Here is a 27,032-nt window from a genome sequence, read left to right as displayed (position 1 = left end):
CCTCTAAGATACCCATTTTTACTAGAACTGAGACAAGATGGTATCCTTTGAATGCTCCAAGGTGTTGTTGTTAAGGCAGTCGATGACCAAGGTTAGAGCAAAGCAAATCAGGGGAGTATCGGGACCATGCACCAGAGAGCCACGGAAGGAGCAGGGAGAGAATCTAAGATGATGTCATGATTGTCAAGGTCATCCTAACTCATAACTTGAGCATCAAGGGAAAAAGAAAAAGCAAGTGGGTATTGTGGGAGGGAGGGGATGTGCATCAAATCCCATGCAAGATAAAAATCATGAGACGAGGTACCCGACCCACGGCCCAACCCTGCAGCAGCTCAGCCCCCAGAGACCTCCTGGGGAAAGTATCCAGACCCCAGAGGCCAGGAAACTCAAAGGCTATGAAAATGCAACTATGAGAATCTTCTTGCGAAAGTTTTCTCTTAGGTTTGAAAATCAAAAAATAAAATAAATAAATAAATAAATTTAAAAATCTGGCTTTGTGTTAAAAGAAAACTAAAAACTAAATGAAGTAAACAAGAAAAAAAACAAAAACAAAAATAAAGGGATGGGTGGAGAGAAATGCACCACAGGGGGGGACAAAGTTGGAGCACAAAAATAGTGATGGTGCCCAGAAGAGAAGGGGAGCTCAGCCATGTGCCCGCTGGTGGCGTAACCCAGCTGTGTGTACCGCGAGGGCTGGGTAACAGACACCTGGGGTGGCAGCCAGCACTGGGACCACAAGCAGAGGCTTGGCGGGAGGCACAGAAAGACACACAAGCAAATGAAGCACGGGAACTGCCTCTGGGAACCATGGCTTTAGCATTGGATGTGAGTGGAGGCTCCTGAGCTTGGGTAACCGAGAAGGTGCTGCAGGGCGCCAACAAAAAAGGACCAAGCTATGAAGAGGAGGTCAGCCAGACAATCACAAGTCTTGGATAGCGACAAAGTCCAGGAACAAAACCAACAGGAAGCCTGGGAGGAAGGGTTATTTCGAAAGACAGAAAGGGAAAGGGGCAGGCAATCATTAAGACGCAATGGTAGTAGCAGGAACACTAACAAGAATAATCCAACAAGGCAAGACGGGATTAGAATCAGAAGTGCAGCCCCCATCTGGACAGACAGACAGAATGTGCAGCTGCCCTCCCTAGCCCATTAGGTGTGCAATCTCCAAGGAGGTCATTTTAGAGATGGAGCTGAATCATCAGAAGGAAAACCCATCCCATCCAAATGGGTTTGGGAGAGAGGAGAAGGCTGCTAAAAATTCACACCCCCCAACCCCCAGGAACAATGGACAGCTTTGAAGACTAAGAGAATTGATTGTCTGAAGAGCCAAAGCCAGAGAGATTCGGCCCCTCCACAATACCACTGGGATGCCTGGGTACTCGAACTCTCGGTGTCACCACGGACTGCCGGGACGCAGCTGTGCCTCCCTTCCTTGGGACGTAATACAGAGATAGTGAGTTTCACTGGGAAGGACTCCCCACAGCTCCTCCTGCTTGTCCCAGAGAAGCAAAACATTGAATCTTCAAGCCACCAAGCTTTAAAAGTGAGAGACACGAAAACACCCTTTGCAGAGCTGGGGCCTGGGTTCAGAACCGGAGTCAACCAAGACCATGCTGCACACCGAAGCACAATGCCCAGCTCAACTGCAAGTTCACATTGTGTTTACCTCACAGGCCTCGGGATGAGGGTACAAAGGGCAGGGTTCCCTGGAATGACTACTCCAACTTCCTGGTGAAGTCCTTATTCTTCTCTGAGCCTGACTGGAGGGCTTCCAGCTCGAGGGGGATGAATGGACAGGCACCACACTTGATCACAGCCTAGGGCTGCATGGCAGGTGTCAAGCAGGTTCAAGGTTACTGTGATTGAGCCAGCCAGGCACCTCCAGAGGTATAGTCCTGTGCTAATGTGGGCTTCGTGCTCAATAAGATGAGAGCCCACTCTGTTTGGTTACCTGACCACTAAGAATGTGCTGATAGTTTTATATAGAAATGGATTTTTCTTTAACAACCCTAAACCTTGCGTTTAGTTCTTCTTTCTCCTGATGCTGATGCAAGCACTGGCAAGCTTTAAAATCAACTAAACCTCGGTTATCAGAGATAAACACAGGTGAGTGTCGTGTACCACAGGCCAACACGCCCTGTGGCCAGTTGCGTTGGAAGGCATAGGAAAGGTGAGGCCCACTCTGTTCCTGGCTTGCCAATGTAGCCTGAGTGTTTTTGCTTGGAGCAGAGGTACCTGCTCTTGTTATGTAGCTCAGGCTAGACTCTGAATTCATCATCCTCCTGTCTCAGATGCCTAAGTGCCTGGATGACAGATGTTTGTCCCGCCCTTAAGCTAAGAGTTGTTTTAAACTATTAATTGGTATACCTTTATTGGCAAAACTTTCTAAGTTCTTAGCTTCTGGCTTCCCCATTTTTCTCTGCTCCCTGAAAGTTTCTTTGATTAGCCCTAGCCAGGTCCTATAGCTCTGTGAAGGCCCCAAGCTCCCCGCCCCTTAGACCTCAGTCTGGTAGATTTTCTGGAAGGTTCCAATGTGGAGACTAAATAGAATCAGAATCATAAGATCATTTTTCTGATTTGGCACAAGTGATACTTATAGTTCTTTCAAACTTAAACATTCTATTCGCATCATAGCAAACTGTTGTCTGTTTCATTACAAAAATATATGTGCATTAGGAGACAACCCACTTCGTTGCATCCTACAGAGAGGGCAGGGAAAGCTGCTTCGTGACTCTGAGGTATCCTCTTGAGGAAAGAAAGTTTCAGAACACGGTGGAATTGTCAACGGTGTAACAGCAAAACTCTCTCTGGATCTTTTTGTACCAACGAGGCTCGACTCCATGGCCTTCGCTGTTCATCCTTGCTTCTGGGGCTGACACAGAGAGGCCAGAGAGCTCCATTACCTGCTCGGGTAGGCCGGAGAGCATGTCTCCCATGGTTCTCAAGGTGGTGGCTGCCTGTCTGAACCTCTCTCATAAATGTCTGCTCATCAAGGCCTCTCCGCACAGATCTCTCTAGAGCCTGCTCTGTCCAGTTTGGAGGAATCAGCTCCTCCCTCCCTTTCTCTGCCCTCCTTCCGGGTGGCAGCTGGCCTGTTCTCCATTCACCAAATGCTCTTAGAAAGAGCCTGGGACTTTCTTAGCCTGTCTTAACCAGGTGGGTGTGAGCAGAGCATTCACTCTGTATGGATGCAGGGATGCAAAGCCAGGGCCTGGAAAATGTCCCCGTCCCATGTGGGACATGGGAAGGAAGTTCCTTCTGCCAAAGATACCAGAAGGTCTATGAACCAATTGTACCGACCTTCCCTTCCAGACCCATGGGGTCACTTGTCCAGCTCCTACAAACATACAAGCCCATCTGTACCCTCGTCTGTGAATAGTGGTGGGACTGTGTGCAACACAGAATCAACAAGTAGGGCTTGCTCCCTCAGGGCACCGCTGTGTGACGGAGCAGGAGCTGGGCTTCCCTGGCCGGGCCTTCTTTCTCTGGAGGGCTGTTCTTTTTATTCCTTCACCCTGAGCATAGCTCGGATCTCTGTGTTGGTGAAGAAGCAGCAAAAAGCTATTTCTTGGCTTCTGCCTCTGGTACCCTGGGTCTTGAGATACAAGAGACCTTCAGCGGACTGTTTTGAATGAGTGCAGTTTTCATAGTCTACACTGGTGCCAGGATCTTGGGGCCAGTTGTGAGCCATGTGCACTGCAGGGGACAGAGGTGGATACAGCCCAGGGGTCTTCGTGAGCCAGTCTCCATGACAGATAAGCCAATCTTTCAGTTCATCTCTGGTGCCGGCTTAATCCCATCTTTCCTTCCACTTTGAATCTTCAGGAAAATTTAACTGAGCTAAATCCTGTAGTGCATTCCGCCAACAAGCTACCAATAAAACTTAACCAACCTCTTCCTACATCCTGGTTGTCCCTGACCCCAGCCATAAACTAAAATACAGGGTTCTGGCAGGACCAGGTGGTGACTATCCTGAAAAATGTGCTTCCTGTGTAAATCCAGAATATAAGCAATCATTAAAATGAAGCAAAACTATGACCTAAAAGTTGTTTTCAACAGTCTGTTTTAATCTTCTAGGTAATTTACAACACAACAGCATAGGGCCATCCTTCTTCAGACATGGGATTAAAGAGAAAAAAAATCAAATGGTGCTTCAAAAAAACCACACTCAAGCACACTAATAAAACCGCCTACGAGGCGAGTCTTCTCACTCTTCAGCCCTGCTCAGTATCAGCTGTAATCCTAACTGCCTTCGGATTCAAACTTCTTTCCTCTGACCCCTTCCCAGGTCACAGCAGCTCTTGGGAGCACAGGGACCAGGCCATTGGGACAGAAATCCCAAGCCTGGAGCTCTAGGTCTTCCCACGGAATCTCACCAGCCTTTAGCCGCCCCTCCCAGGACTGTGCGTAAAGAGCATTTGGGGTACCCAGTGTAACTCAGGGGGTCTTAGACTTCTACTCCTAACAGCAGATGGTCCTGTCACTCATCGGAGAAAAGGAGCTCCGATCCTGCTCTGCCACCCTGCCACTGCGTGGCTCTGCATTCCCTCCCCCTGGTGGGGACACTTTTCCTGAATGGCCCTGAGCAAACTGATCAACTGTGCTTAGAATGCACACCTGGAGCCTGACTCTTTACAAACTCTGCTCTGTGTGTGCTTGGCTCTCCTCAAATCAAGTTCCTGGGTGAACGTGCTGGCAGGTTCAGCAAGAGGTAGGACGCTAGGCAAGAAGGGCCACTGTTAGGAGGGACAAAGGTTGAGCCTCGGGTCCTCAGAGCCAGGACTCTCGACCTCTGACCTCTCAGGGCAGCTCTTGGTACAATGAGTTAGAATCTTTCTGAATGACTTTCCCAAGATGCACCTGGGGAAGGGATTTGTCCTTCAACTTCCAGGACTGGCATTCTACTTAGGAGGGATGGATGTGACCTTTGACACCTATCCTTATAGCCACGGAAGTCAGCCAGACACAGGTATAGTGCTGTCTGCCTTCAGATGGACCCAGTACTTATAATAAAGGGAGATTTGAAACTGCAGGCTGCGGTCCAGTCCTTTGGTTTGGTATTGAGCCTGAGATCCTCCTGCCTCAGCTTCCTGGGAATTATGAGTCTATCCCACCAGGCCTAATTGAGTCTGTGGATCTCACAGGATAAACATTCTCATTCCTCTGCATCACTTGGTAACTTACTTTTAAAAACTCAAAACATAAATTTTGTGATGACACCTCTAAGGTTGACATTAAAAGAAACAGTTAGTCCAGGTTGGGCCCTTTAGACCATGGCTGCCTGTAATTAACCTGGGGGGGGGGGGCTGAGACACCACTGAAACCTTCTACCTCGGATTTCATGGCAAGCCAAGTGTCAGGGCCTCTTAAAATTATGAGGCAGAAAGAAGAATATCCTTTCCTTGCATTTAGTGATCTGGGGACGTCCTGAGGAGGACTGCATCAGTCCATTCATTTTTCCTGACACCCGAGTTCTTCAATGTCCCAGCACAATGAGCTAGAAGCAGCAGAAGGCGGATGAAACATCTGGATACAAAGTAACCACGTAACTAACTCCCCAGAGGTCCCAGGGGTCTCAAGCATAAACTTCCCACCCCAGTGCAAGGTTTATGGGTCACCTGTGGTCACACTGTGTATACCTGGAGGTGGGATGGGGGCTAGCCTGAGCACCTAGCATCCACCTTGTAAGAGCTGAATGACACCTCTTAGTGTGTACCTGGTTAAAGAGTGTCACTAAACATTTAGATAATACTTCACTGAGGCTAAGTCAGGTCACAGAGCTGACATGCTTTCAAGCATTCTGACCACTCCCTACACTTCTTTCCGTCTGGTTTCCACACATCCTACAGCCTCTCAGTCATTGCCTTTTCCCTAAGACTGCTCAGCTTGCTCAGGCTAGAAATCCAGAGAGGACATGGGAGACATCAGATCCCGAGTAGGGCGGCCATAACAGAACCCTCGGGTGTTCCCATTCTGAGGGCCCCACATCCCACTTTTTAGCAGCCTTTCCTGCTCCCGCTTGCAGGGTCCCAGAGCTCCATGATGGGCAGAGGGACCCACTCGTCACAAGCAGAGGATCTGGTCTCTGTTTTCAAAACAGAGCCTGACAACAGGAAAGCTTTTTCCTGTCATCCACACAGACGAGCAGAAGCTACGGACACAGAGTTACTACGGGTGGTGCCAGGAACAGAGACGAGCAGTGCCCAGAGCTCTGCCTCCGGTAAAGGTGTCAGGTTTACAGGACTGATTGAGGCGCCCTCACCAGACCCCTCCTCCTCCTCCTCCTCCTCCAGGCCCGCTTGTGCTGGCGGCTGGTGCATCTCCTCTGGGGAAGCCTGAGGTTGGTTGGAGTAACTTCTGCTGCCTGAGACAGTCACACGTGCTCGAGACCTCTCACCTGAGGTCTCCGGGTGCTGAATTGGCGTGGAGGTAGCTAGGCCCGCCAGAGAAATGTGGTCACCTGTGTCATCTTCCTCAAAGTCGTTAAGGCAGTACACTTCATCCAGGTCAACGTCCAAAGTCCGGAAGCCCTTGGTGACCACACCAGGACGGGGGTCCAGGATGCCCCCAAGATGAGGCTGGGCCAATTGCTGCCAGTGGTGAAGCGTGGCTGAACCTTGTGGGAGAAAAGAGAGTGGACGCAGAGAGAAGGGAGAGTTAGAACATGGCAGCTAGAGCAAATGTTTCCCACCCTCAGAGAGCTCAAGGTGAACACCTGAGCTTGTACAGGACTGTGGGAGGGGCTGGGGTCACCTGAGCTTGCAAAGGATTGTGGGAGGGACTGGGGTCACCTGAGCTTGCACTAGGACTGAAGGTGGGAGGGATTGGAGTAAAGCTGGCTTGACCTAACTGGATAACAGTGTGTCCCTATCACATCAGGAGGGAGTGACATTGTAAAGAACCAATACTTTCAAAAGTAAAATTATGCTATATATTGTGTACCAATGATGTCTGGTAACAAAGTACTTTAAACCACCGGATGCTAACCCCCAAACTTAACACATTGTCACTTTGCTGACAGAAGAGGGTGAAATGGTGACCAAGGGCCACAGGAAGCTTGTAAAGCCAGCAGGAGAACAACCAGGGATCAGAAAGCCACCAGATGCTCAGGTACAAGTCTGCTGATGCCCACACCAGACCCACCTGCAAACAGAAGCTACAGAAGGAGAGTGGAGGAGCCACCAGGTAAGGCAGGGAGGATGCAAGGACACAGGAGCCTAGAGCAGAGGTGCCATCTCCAGAGTGACACCAAACCCTAGGACTCAGGTGTCAGCCTGAGGGTTTGTAATAACACCGGAGTGTGTCCCTGATGACCTCATGTATCCCAGGTGCTCTACCCAGAAAGGTGTCACAAGGCCAGGAGTGTCTGCGAGCCTGGATGTGGAGGAGCCAAGCGGCATCTCATGAGTGCGCTGTGATGCTCCATGCTTCTGCCCAGCCTCTGGACACCAGTCACACCATGCAGGATGCCAGTCTGGCAGAAGGCCCAGGAGGCTGGGACCCGAAGCCCTCTACAGATAAAAATTAGACGCTCAAATGTACATGGCCAGAAATAAACAGGCCTCATGCTGCAGACAGAGAGGCCCTCGGAGACAGGAGACTGCTCGAACCATGGCTCACAGCATCCAGGACTACTTGCTAGCTGAGTAAACACCCCTTAACAGGGAGTGGGGGAGGGGTGGGGGTGGGGTGGAAGCTGCCAGCTGCCTTGTAAGTTGAGAGGGGAGACAGAAAGGTGGTTGGGGTGGGTGAGGGGCAGCCCCTGCAGGACACAGGGTAAGGGGTGACATGGAGGTCTTAGAAGGATTCTGAAAACGGACTACTTCAATTCTGCTTAAAATTAAAGAGAAAAACTGAGCACACCGTAAGCCCCAACACCCTCAGCCCTTCACGGGCCACACCAGGTTTAAGGACACACGTTATATTCTCCTTGACAGACTTGGGCCTAATGAATGGGGTAAAAAAATACTTTCTACAAACAAAAAGAAAAAGAAAAAGAAAAGAAAAGAAAACAAACAACAAAAAGGTTTTAAAAAATGGAATCCACCCCTATAAGGATTTTATAACCGGCCAGCCTGGTCTACAGAGTGAGTTCCAGGACAGCCAGGGCTACACAGAGAAACCCTGTCTCAAAAAAAAAAAACGGTTCTCAACTTGGGACAAAGCACAAGTATTTTTGTGGCCATGACTGTGGGAGAAGGCAAAGCTGCTATTGCCATTCGGTGGCCGAGCTGAACATCCCAGCCATGCTCTGAGGCCCCAAAGGCTCAGGCACTGACCATAGAGGGAAATGCTCGCACTGTGGGGCATTCAGGCATCTGTGGGATCCTGAGCTCCAAGATGCCACACACAACTGTTTCCTAAAGCTAGCTCATGTTGGACACGGCAGTATGGTGTGCCTCTGTGATCTACCCATGTGGCCTTGACAGAGGACAGGAGGGACAGGCAGGAGCACTTTTAATCTGTACTCTGCATTCTTTTGTTTTCTGAGCCAGGGTTTCTCTGTGTAGCCCTGGCTACCCTGGAACTCGCTCTGTAACCAAGGCTGGCCTCGAACTCAGAGATCTGCCTGCCCTCCTACTGTTGGTATAAGTTGCATCCTAACTTTGTGTTGTCTGCAGGGCACACTGTGATTACCCCTGCACACATACATTGTAAGGATTTCTTTGACCTGGCTACAATCTAAATGGGACTTGGGAGGAACTCAAGACATGGTAGTCATAGTGTGAGCTAGGCCCCACTACACAGTGAGACCATACAGGGAGACTATCAGCAGCAACAGGGAAATGCAGCAGCATGGTGAGACTCAGAGACAGGCTAACTCTCTGACTGGAGGGGCAAGGCTAAACTATGGAATGACTGGCTGCCTCCGTTTCCACTCCCTGTATAACTTTCTGGCCAGGGATGAGATGGAAGGCAGATCTCTGGTGGGCTAAGTCTTCTCCACTAACTGAAGACAGCCTGAAGACTTCGCCCCTGCCTCTGTTCACTGGTGTTTGAAATCATGGTGTCACGTGCTCCATATTCCAATAAAAACTCACTGTGCTCTATACATAAGCACTGCTATGCACTCCTCAAACTTCCTCGTAGGGAGTGTCACTCACTGCACAGATGGGAATGGGAGGTTCCTAAAGCTGAGTGACTGGGGTCAGATCATGAGTGCTTCGGGCAAGTGGGCTCAGAGGCAGCAGGGGCTGGCCACCAGCTATATACATGGTGCCAGTGACCCACAGCAGAACTTCCAGGTGGATGCCTTCCAGCAGGAGGGCCAGACACTCATGCACTGAGGGAACCTTTGTCACCTCTGACAGTCCCGATCCCACCGTCCATGTGCTTTCTCACGAAAAGTCACGGGGAAAGCCTGGCAGAAGCCATCATCAAGGCCTCGCTACACACCTGGCTCCTTGGATAATCCCCACGTCACAACACCGTATCACAGGCACTCATTGAGTGGGCCTTGCCACACGCCTGACTCCTTTAGTTTCAGGATCACCCTGTTGTCTCTCCTCCCCACAGACAAAAACACTGAGTGTGGGAGAGAGACACCAGAGGCTGCATTAGAGCAAGCAGCCGCCTCTGGCATCTGTCCCCGGAAGCTCTCAGCAGAAGAGAATGCCTTCCCATGGGTCAGTGTCAGGGATCCAGCAATAGCAACCCCAGAGGACGGCTGTGCCCATGGGACAGGTCTTTTCGATTCCACGGACCCGAAAGCTTCCTCAGCCTTAGCTCTGATTTTTGGTTTGTCAACAGTGGACCTCAAGAACACTTTCCCCCTGGCTGGGTCGGAAGCTCCAGGTTTTTAGGAGCCTAGCACTGAGCAGAAGCCCCGACCATGACACTTCCATGCCCCAAGCCCTTACTTAGGGATTCCACCCAGCTCCTGGCTGCCGGCCTGAAATCCTTTCTTTGATGTGGAGAGCAAAGGTGAAAGTGACTGGGAAGCAAGCCCTACCAGAGCTGAGCACAAGGGCCTCGCTCACCCTGTCCTTTCTGTCCGGTCACTCCCCAACCCAGCCTCGTTCCCTTGTCCAGCAGGAAGCAGGACATGACCATCACACCCTGCCACCCACCTGAGAACACAGAAGGACTACTGCCTGCCATGGTCAGTCTCTCTACGACAGACACCTCTCTCTCTATCTTGAATATTCTGTTCTTCACTTGCTTAACCCTGAAAGGCCCGGCGAGAACGCGAGAGCACCCTATCACGCCTAGCTCCGCTGGGCTGGCAGACACATGAGGGGATGGCAGGATGGTCGGCATGAAGAAGGAGGTCTAGACAGAGGGCACTGCTGGCTTCTACGATGCTCCCAGACAGAGGTCTCCGGGGACCTCACCCCAGGTGCCTTGCCCTGGACTGCTGGCGATCAAGGGCACTCCTATCTTTCTGGGCCAGGTGAGAACACGACCTCAGTGTAATGACAGTCCAGATCTGGCAACGGGGCCCTACAGACCCAGGTGGCTGAATCAGGACAAATCTGATAATCTTGTTTGACAGCTATCTGCCTGTTACAAATAAGGAAGATGGCTCAGGAGGGAAGCTAACTCGGCAGGCACAGTGACAGTGTTCGGACGCTGTAGTTCGGAAGAATGACCATGCTCATACCCCATCTCAGAGTAAACACGGTAACACGGATAGTGACTGTGGAGGGGAAGGAAGAAAGAAAATATCAGTTGTCTTTTGAACAGCTGAGGAAGAAGTCTGAGAAACACAAAATGAAGCCAAAAGAATCCTTATGGCAAGGGTGTGTTACAGGCCACAGCGATGAGAAGGACGAGGGTGCCACAGGCAAAATCCATCTTACAAATGAGTGGGGTCTCCTCTGACTCTCGTCATAAAAATACTGCCACCCAGGGTGCAGAGTCAGAGAAATAGAGATGAACTGCTCAAAATAAAAATTTCAAAACCTCATCCTGCAATGCACTTGAAAAAAAATGAGCCCAAGACATAACATAGGTGACCCAAGGAAAGACGATAAAGAATGGGAAGCTGAGAGAGAGATGGTGTCTAATGGTCTTTGTGAGAGACAAAAGAAGAAAAGAAAAGAAAAGAAAAGGCGGAAATAAAACTGCAGAAATGGAAGGTTTTATTGAAGGAAAACCAGACATAATTGCAGGTCAGAAAACAATCCCCAAGATTACAACTGAACAAACAATTAAAAAGGAGGGGGCCTCCCTGCCTCGAGAACCAGGGGGACCCAAGTGACACAAACCATAATCATTAAATGAAAACGGAAAGAAAGAAAGAAAATAGTCCTTCCTCTTTCTTGGGGACACAGGGACCTCAGCTTTGCAGGCTGCCTGCCCAGTAAGGCTGCCTCAGACCCCTCCTGGGGTGAAAGCAATTATTTGCTCTCTTTAAGCACAGAGCACAAGTTTGTGCCTATGTGACAGAAACCATCCGTGGCACTGAAACGTTACAGTGAGTGTGGGGTGTAACTAGATTAAGCGTCAAAGATGCTCCTGAGAAGGGATAAGGATAAAAGCTCAGAACAGTGCAGACATACAGATGTCTGACTGTACATCAAAAATACGCTATATGGTTCTCAAGCAGGTCTTCCAACTCACACGGACTTCAAACTAAAGTGTGTATGTGGGGGGTCGGGGTGTGGGGTACACAAAACCAGTACACACTAGGTGGCTCCTGACAAGGCAGGGGGACAGAGGAAACAGTGGGGTCTTCTAGAAGTACTATGGGGGAGGGGAGATAGTGGAGTCTAAACAGGCTGGCCTCCATCCCTCCCTCCCTCCTGTCTCCACACTTCAGACTGTGGGGGGCCTGATTCACAGCAAAGCACACCTCCAGAAAGCCACACCCTCTCTATGAAGAACAGGTTGGAACATGTGATCTCTCTCTCTCTCTCTCTCTCTCTCTCTCTCTCTCTCTCTCTCTCTCTCTCACACACACACACACACACACACACACACACACACAAAACACTTCCACATGCCTGGGGGTCAGGGGTCACAATGCGCGCTTTGTGTTATTTGACGATAAAATCTCTGAGAAGCCAATGTATCCCTTCCCCACCCGTCTCAGATCCCTGGGTTATCCAGAAGTAGCTTGTTGTCACACAGCTACCATGGAGGGTCTGAAGCTGTGCCACTGCCACTACGTTTGGGTCCTAAAGCTCTAAGGAGAAAAGTGAGAGACCTGCAGACCACCTGCAGGAATTTCACCCAGGAGTGTCCTGCTCGAGCCGCGACACTGACGGCAGAAACAGAGGGCACCTCAGAGGAACTCAAACCAACACCGTGGGTGGCTATCTCGAAAGAAAAATGAATAGGTGTGACACTGGTGGCTGGCTTTCCTGTGGTGGATCAGGGCCCAGAGAGAGTCGCAGAGGAGGACAGAGAGGGGCCTCGACCCCTGGTGGTCACCTTCGAGCGGCTTCACGATCTGCAGCTTCTCGGGCAGGTAGGAGCGGCTGCTGAAGGACATGCCGGAGAAGCCCGTGAACTCGGAGAAGCGTGAGTGCGTGCCCAGGGACATGATGCTCTCGGTGGGCGTGAGCGAGCCACTGTGCAGCTCCCCCTTCTCAGCCAGCTCTCGTAGCTTCCTCTCCTGCTCCTCCTCGAAGAACCTCCGCTCAGACAGGTAGTTCTCCCGGCGTAGGGAGAGCCGCCTAAGTGCCGTCTCCAGGTCGTGGGAGCCTGGCGTGCCCGGCGTGCCCGGCTTCTTATTGTGGTCCTCATTCCTGGGGAAGGCAGAGGGTAAGTATCTACAGCCAGCAAAGGGCGGTGAGAAACCACCCCCGCTGCCCAGGGCGAAGAGACAGGAAATGGCCGGAGGAGACCAGGGCCAGCCAAGGCCAGCTGGGGCCAGCCGGGGCCAGCCAGCCACTGAAGGAGTTCCCTCTGTGGGTCTCAACTGACTATTCTTAGAGGCAGGTGGTTGTAGGAGGATGGACTGAAAATTTGCAAAAGTGTATCTTCCTAACCATCTCTCCAGGTGTTCTGGAAGAAACCTTTTGCAGGTGGCTGTACATAGGTCCTGAAGGGGAACTGACTCAACCCTCTTTCTCTTACATGAAGGGGTCTGTGCTCTCAGCTCTGAGGGAGACCTTCTGATGGTCTAACTCATCCAAAGTACCTGTTTTAGTAAGTCAGAGGGCCAGGGTGCACAGGTGGATGACGGGATTGGGGCTGGGGGTCTACGGGGCGTTAGGGTGGAGAGGAACTGACCATAACAAAGGAGAAACCACAACTGACACCCCCTACATCCCACCTTCTGAAACAAATCAGAGAGCCTGGGAACTCCTATGCTTGCCAACATCCAGGCTCCCGAGGGGTCACGGTGAGGATTTGTGGGAAATGAGTTAGTTCTCCCTCCATGATGTTATGGTAAAGCACACTGTGGGCATCAGCTCGAGAGACTACCTCAGAAAAGACCAGTGTTGTGGATAAGGTGGGTAACTGGGACGTGGCAGCTCTCATCCACCTCTCTCGGATGGTGTCTGAGCCCATGTTCAAGGGGCACCTCCTCTCCCCTCCCTCCAACCGAAGGAGAGGAGCCCGCCGCTCACCCCAGGTCGGCCGCCTCGGTCTCCAGGAGAATGCTGTTGGTTTTGTTATCGAGGACCACGTTGCTGACATCGCTGCCGTAGAAGCTGGAGCGGGGGGTGCTGACGCAGCTGGACAGGAGGGAGTTCATGGCTGAGGACTGGTTGGAGCCCGGGATGTTCATGGGGGAAGGGGTCAGTGATCTCTGCTTGACCACTTGATTGACGTTTCTCACGGTCTCAAAGACACGCTTCTGGTGGCTGCGGAAGACATGGCAGTCATGAGCCAGCGTTATCGGGAAGAACCTGGAGCTAGCTCCTCCACAGATGCCTACTGTGGGTGGCCTGCTGTCTAGGGGCCTCACATGCTCCATCCTAGGGAGTGGGGTGCCTCCATCATCATAGCATGCCAATGCCAACCGCATCTAAGGCTCAGTAGCACAGCTCAGTGCTGAGGAGCTCTGGCTAGCTCAGGTGCCTGAAGCCTGAGCTACAAATAATAGTGTTTTGATGTTGCTTTGCCTTGGCAGGTCAGCTTCTTTCAGACACACAGTGGGAGCCGCAGGCGGTCTGCTCGCTCGCAGACCTTTGTAGACCGAGTATGGGTAACCATTCGCATAAAGTAAAACAGCAGAGCCACAGTCAGCCTGAAGTTTCTGCCGTGAGATGATAAAACCCCACTGGGCTATTCTTAGAAACTGCCATTTCTAAGCACAGAGCCCACAGTTTGACTTCTCCTTTTAAGAAGAGGGTTGGGCATATGCTTAGACTGGCTGCTTCCTCCAGGGATGCCGACTGTACATACGCCAAAGTCACCAGGACTCTAGTCATTCAGGAGAAGACATAGTCTCCAGATCTCTCTCAGTGTTCCATGAAGGTTATGATGGTCCATATATGCTTGGCCCAGGGAGTGGCACTATTAGAAGGTGTGACCTTGTTGGAGTAGGTGTGTCACTGTGGGTGTGAGCTTTAAGATCCTACATCCTAGCTGCCTGGAAGCCAGTATTCTGCTGGCAGCCTTCAGATGAAGATGTAGAACTCTCAGCTCCTCCTGCCCCATGCCTGCCTGGATGCTGCCATGTTCCCACCTTGATGATAATGGACTGAACCTCTGAACCTGTGAGCCAGCCCCAATTAAATATTCTTTATAATACTTGCATTGGTCATGGTGTCTGTTCACAGCAGTAGGGAGATGTAGGGGCTGAGACCTCAGGATTAGCCAGAGGATCAGAAGCCTGGCTCACAGCACTGAAGAGCCCGTGTTTTTCTTTTCTTAGCAAACATGAACACTTTTTAGGGTAATGCATTCCATTAAGGGAAAAGGTGGAGGGTGGGAGACAGGAAACCCAGCATCCTCCCCACTCCCTGGAAATCCATCAAGTAACCTCCTTGGTTGGTTTTGGTTGTTTTTTGAGACAGGACCCATGAATCCCAGCTATAAAAATGGCCTTGAAAATCTGAGCTTTCTTCCTCCACTTTACCACAAGGTGTTATGAGGGACACAACTCAGGGGCCCCTGCATGCCAGGAAACTACTCTATCCACCTAGCTCCAGCCTTAGAGAGATGTCACTGTATCATTTACTCCCCTTAACTGGACAGAGAAGGACCATGGCTGGCCGGTGATGTCTTAAGGTCCACACATGCTAGGTTATGAGCACTGGTTCTGAGCAGTTTGAGGGGGGACTTGAAATATAAAAGCCACAAGGTCATACGTGATGTCTGGAGACTCCGGCTCTTCCAGCTGCAGCTCCTTGCGCATAGTTCCCTCGATTTCTGCAGCCAAGGAGTCCTGGGGAAAGACAGAAGACGTGTGTAGACTGAGCAGGGACTCAAGGCTTCCATTTCTAGAAGAGGTCTGAGGCTAGAAGAGCCAGGAGGAGAACAGGGACCCAGCAGTCTTCAGACTTCATGCCATACAACACAAGGCTAAAAGCAATCCCTACACAGAGAGAATCTGCCAAGCCATGGCCAGGGCAAGTTCTGAGCACACAGCACCTTTGGGTTTGAGTGAACAGTCCCTGACTGTCACATAGCTGAGTATCTGACAGCCAGGCACCCTTGGCCAAACGCCAGAGCTACAACTAAGGCTACGATCTGGGATGGAGAACTCGAGGGGCACAGGAGAGTGTGTTCAGAACAGTGGGGACAAGTCCAAATATCTCTAAGCTTCCAAAAGGTCCCACACAGTCCAGTTCATGGTCAGTGACTCAGGATTGTGACACACAGGAGGCCAAGGCTTACACCTCTGACTCCTAGGTAGACAATCACCTGCTGAGGGCTCTCTGGCTCTGCTGAAGAGAAGTTCCTGCCTGCATGGACTGCAGTAGACACATTGCCACCGCTGTACTTTCTCTGCAAGCTCCTTGCTCCATCAGGTAGCCATGGCAACCGCCCGTGTTCTCAGGGGACAGGACTACTGCTTCCAGTAAAAAAACTTTGCAGACACTCCCTGCCCACCCTGACTCCTGGCCCCACCACACCCCATCTTCCACACAGGGCGCCAGTTAGCTCTTTAATTCCTACTAGTTTTCTCGACTACACTGCTGCCCTTTTCTGAGGGGATCAGGGAGGGTAAGCTTTAAGGTCAGGGGAAGGCTGGTCCTGGAGTGCCAACTGCCCAGGTGTACTGAGGTTGACCCCACACACGCCCCACCCATCCTTACAATGTGAGGAAGGTTTGTGAAAACAGAAGACATATTTCCCCCACAATGTTCAAGGGTCACCCGATTCTGCCTGTGGACTGGAGATTGAAAAAAATTCCACCACAGGCAAAGGAATTGAAAACGCTGCAGAGGAAAGCTGCTTCTGGCAGCTGGAGTGGCAGAGAGCAGAAGCAGATCTAGGCACTCAGCTCCAGCCACTCGGGCACGCTGCAGCCTTTAGACTTTCAGAACAATCCTCTCTAAAAACCTGAGCTTGCAAGAGCCTCGAAACGGGCAAACAAAAGCTTTCAGTAAGTGTGAAAGTGGAGAATCCAGGGTGTGTGCTAGCCAGATGGTTTGATTTTTTTCCTTCTTTTTAAATTATATTTTGTGTGTGTGTATGTATGTGTGTGTGTGTGTGTGTGTGTGTGTGTACATACATATACACAGGGACACACTGATGGTGCTTGTGTGCTATAGTGGACCTGCTGAGGTCAGAGGACAATTTGAGGGAGTTAGTTCTTTCCTGTCTTGCTGAGATGGGGTCCTTCCGGTTTCTGTCACTCCCCATAGTATTCCAGGCTAGTTGGCCTGTAAACTTCTGGCAGGTTCCCTGTCTCCACTTCCCATGTCACACCATGAATGCAGAGATTACAAATGTGTGCCACCAGATCCGGCTTTTCTTGTGGTTTCTGGAGATCAAACTCAGTCTGTCAGGCTTACACATCCTAGTGTTTTTACGTGCTGAGCCTGACATCTCCCCAGCCTGGTTTTGAGACAGTTTTAAGGCCTCGGACATTCTCCTCTAAGTTACCCAGTAAACTCACAGGCTTACCAAGTAGGACTCGGATAGAGCTGTTTAACTGGGCTGTTTGTCTGGGGTGCATAGACACTGCCTTCTCTGTCTGGGGTGAACGGACACAGACTTCCCAGGAAATGTATCTCTGCAAGAGGCCGCTCCCTCAATCCCTTCTCAGCTGGTGAGGCGGCTCAGAGAGTGACGATTGGGTCCCTGGGACCCAGAGGACTTGACTCCACACAGTTGCCCTCTGACCTCCATGCATGAACCAACTCTAATCACAGACACAAACATAATAATAGTAAATAAACATTTTAAAAAATTAAAAAATTGACTCTTTCTCGCCTTGGAGAGAATCTGTTATTCTGCCAGATGAATGGGACGACGCCTGGACCCACAGGCACTCTTGGGGGCCTATGCTCGGGCTGTCTGTCATCCACGTGCAGTTGCTGCTTGATGTCTACAGCTCTACACTGTCTTGTGCTAACACCCACAGTGCTGTAGGACACAGCTAATGCGTGGCTTCCCCAGCTTAGGAAGCTATGGTCTGGTAGAACATACAATGAGCATGCTCACTTCCTTCGAAATAGATATTACAGGGAAATGACTGGAGACTAACCGGAAACCCCTTTGTCCTTCCCCAAAGACCTTCAGAGCCTTGACATCAAACAAGCCATGCCAAGACTAACAAAATAGGATCATGGGGGAATGCTATTTTAAAAAAAAAAAAAAAAAAAAAAAAGTTGATTCAAATCCCTGACACCAACAGAAAGGTTAATAAACACACAGAGAACCAGGAGAAGTTCAGGCTCTTTAAGGCTTGTGGGTAGTAACAGCCCATTCATAACACCTAACTACCTCAAATTCCTTGTAAAATCTCTTAACAGCTGCAGGGAGAGCAGCCTATAGAGAGCCAGTCCATCTTAAGGAATCGGGAAGCCACCAGCTGGCAGGTCCGGGTACAAACTTTAAAGAAGCAAGCAGCTCGCAGGAAAGATGTAGGACCAGAAATCAGAAGGGGACACAAAGCCCCGGGTGCTAAAGTCTGAGGATGGTCTGGGGAGAGGGGCACAAGAGAACCCACTTACCATGGGGAACAGGCCCAGAGAGTGGTAGCGCCGGGACGTGGGCATCGTCTTGTTCCGCAGGTTCTTCAGCTCCTCCTGAGCCTCGTGAAGCATCTCCATGCACTCCGCATACTTATCCTCCAGCTCCCGGAGCTGTGGGGAGAGGCAGGGGGTCTCAGCGCCAGTGATAGCCCAGGCGCCGACACACCCACCAGCCCTCCCGCCTGAGAGGCAGAACCTGCAGCCCTGTAGGCCCATAGCAAAACAGGCTGGATCCACAACGCTGGCTTTTCACAGAAAGCTGCTAACACATTCACATGGGCAAGCCAAACAAAACGCCCAGACAAAACATCAAAGAGGCTAAGAGGCAAATCCGTGCCCGCTTCTCTAGCTGCATCTTTCATTTTTGTAGCCTAGGCTGTCCTTAAACTCATAGCCATCCTCCTGCCTCAGACACTTGTGGACTGGGATTATAGGTATGTACCACAATGCCCAGATTCAAGCTGTATCTTCGAACAGGCTCTTTACAAGTCTATGGCAGATCTTGTTCACCTATCTGGTATCTATCAAGAGTTAGAACATGTCAGGCCCTGAGGTACTGAATCCAGCCTCCTTATGCTTATACCAAACACCAGAGGCAGTAGGCATAGAACCCAGGCAAAGCAATAGTATGCTAATTCAAGAGTAAAGTGTTTAGTATGAGGAAATGACCCGGGCCTAGGGAGGGGGAGGGGGGCGAGGCTTCACTGGAACCCGAGGCCAGAGCAAGTTCAGGCAGGGACACCCACCTCAGCTGTAAGTTGACGCTGGGCGTCCTTGGCAGCGCCCAGGTGCTGGACAAGCTCTTCATTTTCCACCGCGCACTAAACATGGTAAAGACAAGTCACCTCTGTTAAGATACTCAGGAGCCCAACTGTCCCCTCTTGTTACCTGTCTGTGAGGAACTCAGCACTGTCTAGAGAGAAGCCTGCACCCAATGCTATGGCAAAGCACTGCCTTTCATATAACTAAAAAACAGACAGGCTTTTAAAAATGTTCTCATTCGTGTGTGTATGTGTGTGCACACGTGTGAGCGTGTGTGTGTGTGTGTGAAGGTGTATATGTGTGTATGGGTGAGCATGTGTGAAAGAATGTGTATGTGTGTGTGTGCAAGTGTGAGGATGTGTGGGTGTATGAGTGTGAGCATGTGTGTATATATATGTGATGTGTGTGTATGGATGTGTGTGTGTGTGAGCATGTGTGTATATGTGTGAATGTGTGTGCAAGTATGTGTAAGAGAGAATGTGTATGTATATGTATATGTATGAGTGTGTGAGCATGTGTGTATATATGTCAGTGTATGTGTATGAGTATGTGAGTGTATGTGTGTATGAGTGTGTGTAAGGATTGTGTAAAAGAATGTGTATTATGTGTATTATATGTATGAGTGTGTATAAGCGTGTATGAGTATGTATGTGAGTGTGTGTGCTTACAGTACACGTGGAGGTTAGAGGTCACCTTATGAGCGTTGGATGAACTCAGGACTTGGCAGCAGGCACCTTTCTCCAATGAACCATCTCGCTAGACCCCATCAGGTAATTTTGAAGGAAAAGTCTTCCCTGAGCACTTAATTATTCTCCGTAGCCTAACCCCCACCTCGGAGTATGAGAGCTTTCTGGGAATCTGTCCTTCCTCCCCTCTCCTTTCTGTATGTCCTCCCTTCTTTCTTTTCCAGAGGCACTTCCTCTCTTCCTTCCAGTCAGAGCCCAAGGGACACTAATCAGACACACCACTCTCCCACGGACCATATCAGAGGGGAAAACAAACAGCAGACTCCATGATTTGTCAGATAAATCTACAGCACTTCTCTATGAACTCCACTAACTTATAGATCACCGTTAGGAGCAACAACATCATAAATAACGCCTCGGCCAACCTGGGACAGTGGGGTCAGTTCCTGAGCTCACTAAGCCTCCTCCAGGAAAAAAGTGTGCATGGCTCAGGTGGGGAACCGGCCTCCCCTGTCCCACCCCCCATGGCCACTGCCTCGTCACCAGGCAACACAGAAGCCTTACAGATTTTGCCTTCTTCTGTAAGTCCACGATTTGCGACAGCAGGTGCGTGATCTCCTCCTGCTGGCGGGCGGCATCTTCTGTCTTCTTAGCCAGCTCCTCAGAGATGCTTGCAATCTGGACGTTGGCATCCCCTGTGACAAAGTAATGACAAGCGGATGGCTGAGTTGGAAAGCCACACACAGACCAAAGAGGGAACACCGGCTTTATGGGGAGGAGCGGAGATGGGGGCACGGAGGGAGTGGAAGTGGACATCTTTCCAAGTGGTGACGTGGTCCCTGCAGGGGCTGGAAAGAGAAGGAACACAGCCTCCTCATTGGCTGTCTCTCCTGGGAGGGCTGACGACTCTACTAACCAGGGCTGTCCCCAGGGCAGGACAGCAGGCTCCAGGAAGGGATCTGGAAGGGACACCCCAAAGATGGCTGCACTTGGCTGAACCCCAGTGTTCCACCACAACAGGAACTCTGAGCACAGAGAACTTTGCGTGTGGCTTTCCAGGGCATTTGGAGCTGCAGCCCATTTTACTAGACATGAATATGAGTTGTGCTTCACTTCCCTGAACACCCTTTCTCTTATCTTACCTGGAAACTCCAGGTAACAGAGGGCATGGGGAAGGTCACTGATCTGAATGGCAAAGCTGAGAGTCCGGCCTTCATTGTTGTAAATCAGATCATTGATCTGGGCTGACCTTGAGCAACATCAAATGATTACAATATTCCAATACTGAGTCGACATTAAAATTAAATATCCACCTCAGTAAGAGCATGGCTCTCGACTCACAAACGGGCAAAGGTTGCCATACAGGCTGGCAGGGGCCTTCTGCTTTCAGAAAATGCCATGGAGCTGTTGGCTGGTGGGGAGGCGGTGGGAACATCTTAAGAGGAGGAGAGGTGGCCGGGTAGGAGGGGCAGACATACTCAGCTCCTTCACGCAGTCGTTCACCAGCTGCTGCTCCTTCTCCTCATAGGTGATGGTCTCTGTCTTCAGCTGACAGGCCTGTGGATGGAGATGACGCTCAGTCAGGGAACAGCGTCCACACAGTCAGGACTTTCAGGTGGACCAGGGTCGAGGCACAGAGCTGGGCAGGCTCAGGCTCTGGTATGATCCCCTTCAACATCTCTGTCCCCGCGACCATCACACACCATGCAGAGACATACCTCATCTGCATTCCCTGCCTAGGCCGTGGGCAAGGCCCTAAAGCAGGGACCTGAAGGCTAAGCACCAGCAGGGGGCGCCACACAGAGATGGGAGTGCAAGTTCTACCATTGAAAGACCACGGCATGTTGGTCTGTTTGCTACTTGCCTGGGTGCATCCAGCTCTCACAGATAAAATGCCTCTATGGCTTTTATCATGCCTAAGACATTGCCCTGACCATAGCAACCACTCTGTGAACAGCCTCACAGGAATAGAACTGTTGCCACGCCAGACAGGTTCTGAAGTGCCATTAACTCTGTCTGACACAGTCTACTAAGAACAAACTCAACATGTTAATGACAGCGTTAAGACATGGTCTCAAGAGTCTTTCCAAAATGGCGGGTTTGGGGGCTCATCCTGTAGCCCTACCACTCAGAAGACTAAGGCAGAGAAACTGCCATGAGTTTGGGGCCAGTCTGGGCTATACAGTAAGCCACAAGCCAGCCTGGGGTACAGAGACCCTGACCCAAACAAACAAACAAAAACCCCATAAAGCAAATAGTCTAGAAGTGGTGGCATATACTTTTAATCCCAGCACTTAGGAGGCAGGCAGATCTCTGTGAGTTCAAAGCCGGCCTGGTCTACAGAGTGAGTTCCAGGACAGCCAGAGCTTCATAGTGAGACCTGGTCTCAAAACAAAACTGGAAAAGAGAGAAGTCACACATAGCTATTCCTAGGACTTTAGACAGCTTGCTCTGGCTGAAAAGAAGAGAGGAGAATGGTCTACAGGGCCATGTAAATGCTCAGTTAAGTAGTCAATGACAGCTGGCTCCAAGGGTGTGGTGGACCCTGACCACAGGCAGAGATGAAAATTCTGAGGGCACACATGGGCCACCAAGAATCCACACCTGGATCAGAGCCCTTGTGCTCTATCTTGGGATGGAGGGGCTGGGTGCCTGGGACGGAGGCAGTCACCTGCGCTAGATGCCAGGAGACAGCAGCAAGGAAGCATGGGCTTGCCCTTCTTCAGCCAAGGGTCTGTAAGACCAAGCCTGGGTGACATCGTCAATCATCCTAAAACACTGGCTAGTGTGGGGTCTGCAAAGATAGGCCATGCGAAAGAGTTCCTTGTGCCTTGTAAGGTCCAGACAGGAAGCTCTTTCCAGTGTGTGGCAAATTCAAAGTGACAGATGGTCTGCCCTCCTGGGGGGTCTCTGGGAGCTTAGAGCTAGCTAAGGTAGGCTCACAGCCCAAACCTGACAGACAAGGGCCTTCCCTTTGCCTACGGGCAAGCTCAATGCTAATAAAGACAAAACACACTAAATCTACTCGAATCAGAGGTTTTAGAGAGTGGTGGTGGGTGAGGGAGAAAGCTGGGGTTTAGAGCTAGAGGCTGTGGACCCGGCCTTTGTCATTTATTAACTCTGACATCTTCAAACACCCAACAGCCTGGCACCTGAGTCTCACTGCAAATGAGACTCAAAGTAAGCAGCTGTAGGCCCCTCTGTGAGGACTAGCAACAGTGATGCCAATAACAGTAATGTAACAATCGTAACAATGGCCGGAAGGCACCTAGTACCCCAGGCTGCCTCGGCCCAGCCTTTCCAAGTTCACCATGTCAGACCTGTCTCTGAGACCTGGTACCCCATCTTCTTGGAGCAACTCTACTCCTCAATAATCACTCCAGCCTTCGGGCCATCGCTCGAGTGCCTGTCTGTACCCAACTCAGTCTACACCCACTGCGACAGCCGCCCCGGAAGCAATGCCCACATGTGGCCGAGCCCGCAGTCGAGCACCCTGGCTGGAGAGTGCAAGCTCAAGCAGGACGTCTTCAGATGGGCGCTAAGCAGATGGTACTGTCACCGAAGCTGTCGCTGCCAGAGAGACACCCCACCCACCCACCCAAGGGGCGAGAGCTGGGTACACATGTCACCTCAGATCGAAGTACAACGTTCTCCTCTTCGAGGTCCTTCAGCTTCTTCTGAAGGGAGTCCAGGTGGAAGTAATTCTGGACGGAGGAGGAGGACTCGTTCCTCTTCAGCCTAGGAGAAAAGCACACGCAAAATCAGAGAGGTCCTTCTCACCTGAGCGGAGGCCGGGAAGGGCTACCCCAAAGGTATAGTGGCCACCTTAGCTCAGAACAGAGGGTCAGGTTCATTTAACCAATGCAACTCCAGGATATCTAAGAGTTCATTTAACTCGAGATGCACATCTATTCACAAGGAATGATTCTGTGGGCCGGCGAAGCGGCTTAGAAGGAAAGGCTCTTGCTGCCACACCTGCCACACCTGCCACACCTGCCACACCCAGCCCAGGACCAGCAGGTAAAAGGAGAACACTTACTCCTGAAAGCTGTCCCCCATCTCCACATGTAAGCCATGGCATGGCCGATCCCCTCCCCCCATGTACACAAATAAATAAATTAAAAATGAAGTGTTCTATCTCTGCTGCATGTGTGAACTCCGTGCTAATGACCCTGCGACCTACATGTTCTTAAGAGCTCCATGCTACAGCGAGGAAACCAGCATGCGGCGAGGTCACGACAGAGCTGTGTCCCTACAGCAGGTCTCCTGACTCTCACAGAAGCATCCAGACTTCTGTCCCAAGGACCTGAGGCTCCAGGATCTTATGTTTTCATCCACCATTGAGCACACCCCATTCCCACAGATGTGTCAGGGCAAGGGGCCACTCTGACAAGCCAGGATTAACACCTTGTAAGAGGGAAACTGCCCTCCACCCAGCAGCTCACTGAGGCAGTGAGGTGGTGTCATTTGAGGCCTTCAGATGGACGATCTGGGAAAGACTATCCCCAAGACGCTAGCGACCCTGCCTAGGGGACTCTAAGAGCACCCATTCCACATCAGCCCGCCTGCCCTTAGCTCTGGGCACCTGTGCTGGAGACTTACGGGGTTGAGCAGACGGACTCGGGCTCGCTCTCCTCAGCGGCACTGGTGTAGAACTGAAGCAGCTCATCCTTCATGGACAGCTCATGTCGGAGCTGAGACACCTGTGTGGACAGCAAGGGGCAGATCAATGCTTGCTGGAGGGTGGCAACGTCTTTCTGTGCTCAAACGCTGGAGAGGGGTGGCATCCCAAGTGAAGACCGATTTGCTACTCAAAGTTTCAAAGCCTTGAGTTTGACAATGTTGAAGAAAAGTCCAGTCCATCAGTTCTGGGTTGGAAACAGAAGAGCAGATAGGGGAGCAGAAGGCTCTGGAATGATCAGGGAGTTGATGCTTGTTGGCTTTTGAAGCAGCCGGATGACCAGCTGGGCAAGTGGCCAGAACAGTGGGCCGTGATACTAAATAAAATGAGAGGCCATTCACTTCGTCAGAACCCACCCAGTGCCATCTCAGAGCAGATCTGTGGCTGTGCTACCTCTGGATGGGTTGCCAGGAGTGGTTCACAGACCCCAACCCTCTTAGGAAACCACACAGCCCTCCATGTGACCAGCACACCTCAGTGTCCCTCGACAAGCTGGTCAGACCCTCTTGTGCACTTAGAAGTTACTGGGCAAAAGCTCAGAGGAGGGGAGGAAAGCCAAGCCTCAAGGAAAGCCACGCTGCTGACTGATGAGGTGGCTCTGCCATGTGGCTGGTTTGGGCTCAAGGCTTTCAGACAAGGCAGTAGCTACCATAAAACTTCTCACCTGCCTTTCCAGCACTCAGCGCTGATAAGTGCGGGACGAGGGCTGTGAGGGAGAACTAAGGTCTGTTTTCTGATGTGGCTGGGGGTTGTTCCAACTTTCCCACACCACGCAGGGCGTGGACTCTGCCGTCCTTGGAGAGTCCACTGTTTTATATGCTGCATAAAGGTTCTTCCTACCTAGAGGGGCCACTTGATGATCCTTCTCCAAAAGGAAGCATGACCTCATAGCTTTGCAGTTCAAAGCTTCTCCCGAGAAGCAGGGCATCTCCACTCCCATGGAGTAGAATGCTCTCCATACACACCCAGAAAGTCTCACACCAGATGGCCACAGAAGGAGGCCAGTGGGCGACTCACTGACGCCTAGGTGATGTCTTCCTCTATTCAGAAAGCCCGCATGCTTCCTTACCTAACTGAGGCCATTTCCCTGAACCAGGGAAGGCAAGAACAACTTTATTTCTCTCCGCAACACTACATCATTCTAGCTTACCATTGCTGAGAGCAAGCTGGGGATAACACTTTCTTAAAGGTGGATTTAAAACATTAAGCCCAAATCAGAAATGGCTTTAATAAAAGAAAAAAGAAAAGAAAAGAAAAGAAATGGCTTTAATGAGAAAAAGAAGTAAGACTGGCTACATCTTAGGATCTTAGATAAGGGCATCCTTTCCCACTAAGGAAGTTAATGACGGACAGAGAGGACGAGAAGGTAGGAAGGAAGAGTCCTCAGAGTTAAAACGTACTGCTGGGAGAACAGGATGAGAGGAGAGAAGCCACCATGGACGGCAGGGCCCTGACCTCCCAATCCCTGTTCTGTCAACCCCAGCTGACTGTTGTGTACCCATGCAGTTTAAATATCACTTCCAGGGAGCCAGCATCCTGCCTCCCAATTCTAGGCTCCCCTTGGAGATGGTGAAATAGTCCAAGGCTATATTCTCTCCTCTGACAGCCATGAGCTCCATGAAATGAAGAGTTTATACAATGAAGACGGCAGGGCCACAATGTTGCACCGCTCCTGTGCTTACACAGTGTAAGAAGGGCAGCTGCTCCTGCACCTGCTCATTGTAAGGACCCAGCATAGAGGGTCTACATGTCAAGTCTGGGTTCTCTGAGTAAGAATCTTGCCACACCTGCCCGTGCTCCCACCCACCTCCCTGACTACTCCTAGGCCCGTGGTCCTCACCTCCTCCCGGATGTGCTCCACCTGCTCTTCCAGCAGTTCGTTCCTCTCAGTTAGGGTCTTGTTCTTCTTCAACAATGACTGGCCGATCCTCGCAGCCAGCTCCAAATCCCGCTCTTTCTATGAAAGGCAAGAGGGAGAATGCAGACTTAACCCTGTGCATCCTGGAGGAGCCAACAGGGCTCAGTGTCAGATGGGCATACCCAGAAACAGTAGGAGTATTAACAGTTTGCCATCCAGGTACTAGATGCCTGTTAAAGAGCAATAACCTTGGTCACACATGTGCAGGAGCCACGCAGGCAAAGTTGATGAAAACCAGGCACATGGGGGGAAAATGCTTTAGTTATTTGTTAAATCATTGGTAACATTTCTCCCTACTTGAGAGCCAGCACATGAGAACACCATTGACTGGGATGGATAGATGGATGGATGGATGGATGGATGGATGATGTATAGGTAGATGGATGAATGGATGGATAGATGGATGGGTGGATGGAAAGATGATGGATGGGTGGATGGACTGATGGATGGATGGGTAGATGACTGGATGGATGAATAGGTAGGTGAATTGGTAGACAATAGATGAATCTATAAATGGATGGATGGATGAGTGAGTAGATGAATGGGTGGGTAGGTAGATGGATGGATGGATGGATGGATAGATGAATGTGTAGGTGAATAGGTAGATGATAGATGAATCAGTACATAGATGGGTGGGCAGGTAAATGACTATGCTCCTGAATAAAGCAAAGAACTTGCATAGGAAGGCAGGCATCTTTATCTCACATCAGGCTACACTGAACTAGAACATATTGAGTTCCTCATTGTAACCAAGGAAGAAACAATGTTTAAAATAAATTAGGTAGGACTCTATCTGTTTTGCTTTTTTCACTTTCTTATTATTTTATTTAATTTTATTTATTTACAAGAATAATTCTCGCCGGCCAGTGGTGGTGCACGCGTTTAATCCCAGCACTTGGGAGGCAGAGATAGGTGGATTTCTGAGTTTGAGGCCA

The 27,032-nt window shown here is 50.6% G+C and overlaps 1 protein-coding gene across 8 annotated transcripts in view; it reads right to left on the bottom strand.

Moving 5' to 3' along the window:
• The window catches only part of Trak1 (trafficking kinesin protein 1), a 165,659-nt gene that overhangs the window by 6,698 nt on the left and 131,929 nt on the right, over nucleotides 1-27,032 (bottom strand). For 3 of the 8 annotated variants that reach the window (XM_029543445.1, XM_029543446.1, XM_029543444.1), the window contains 11 exons: nucleotides 26,020-26,136; nucleotides 24,101-24,201; nucleotides 23,128-23,236; nucleotides 20,977-21,055; nucleotides 20,063-20,193; nucleotides 18,797-18,871; nucleotides 18,030-18,161; nucleotides 15,213-15,289; nucleotides 13,524-13,760; nucleotides 12,379-12,695; nucleotides 6,263-6,616 (listed from right to left, as the gene is read on the bottom strand). In XM_029543445.1, the coding sequence (XP_029399305.1) occupies nucleotides 6,263-6,616; nucleotides 12,379-12,695; nucleotides 13,524-13,760; nucleotides 15,213-15,289; nucleotides 18,030-18,161; nucleotides 18,797-18,871; nucleotides 20,063-20,193; nucleotides 20,977-21,055; nucleotides 23,128-23,236; nucleotides 24,101-24,201; nucleotides 26,020-26,136 (1,729 nt within the window). Of the gene's footprint in view, nucleotides 1-1,463; nucleotides 6,617-12,378; nucleotides 12,696-13,523; nucleotides 13,761-15,212; nucleotides 15,290-18,029; nucleotides 18,162-18,796; nucleotides 18,872-20,062; nucleotides 20,194-20,976; nucleotides 21,056-23,127; nucleotides 23,237-24,100; nucleotides 24,202-26,019; nucleotides 26,137-27,032 lie in introns of those variants that run through there. The other 5 variants (XM_021206357.2, XM_021206354.2, XM_029543447.1 and 2 more) reach the window with 3 other exon arrangements.

The sequence above is a fragment of the Mus pahari genome, chromosome 10, assembly GCF_900095145.1.
Source record: "Mus pahari chromosome 10, PAHARI_EIJ_v1.1, whole genome shotgun sequence".
In the NCBI taxonomy this organism is placed as follows: domain Eukaryota; kingdom Metazoa; phylum Chordata; class Mammalia; order Rodentia; family Muridae; genus Mus; species Mus pahari.
This window is presented reverse-complemented; position numbering and strand designations above follow the sequence as displayed.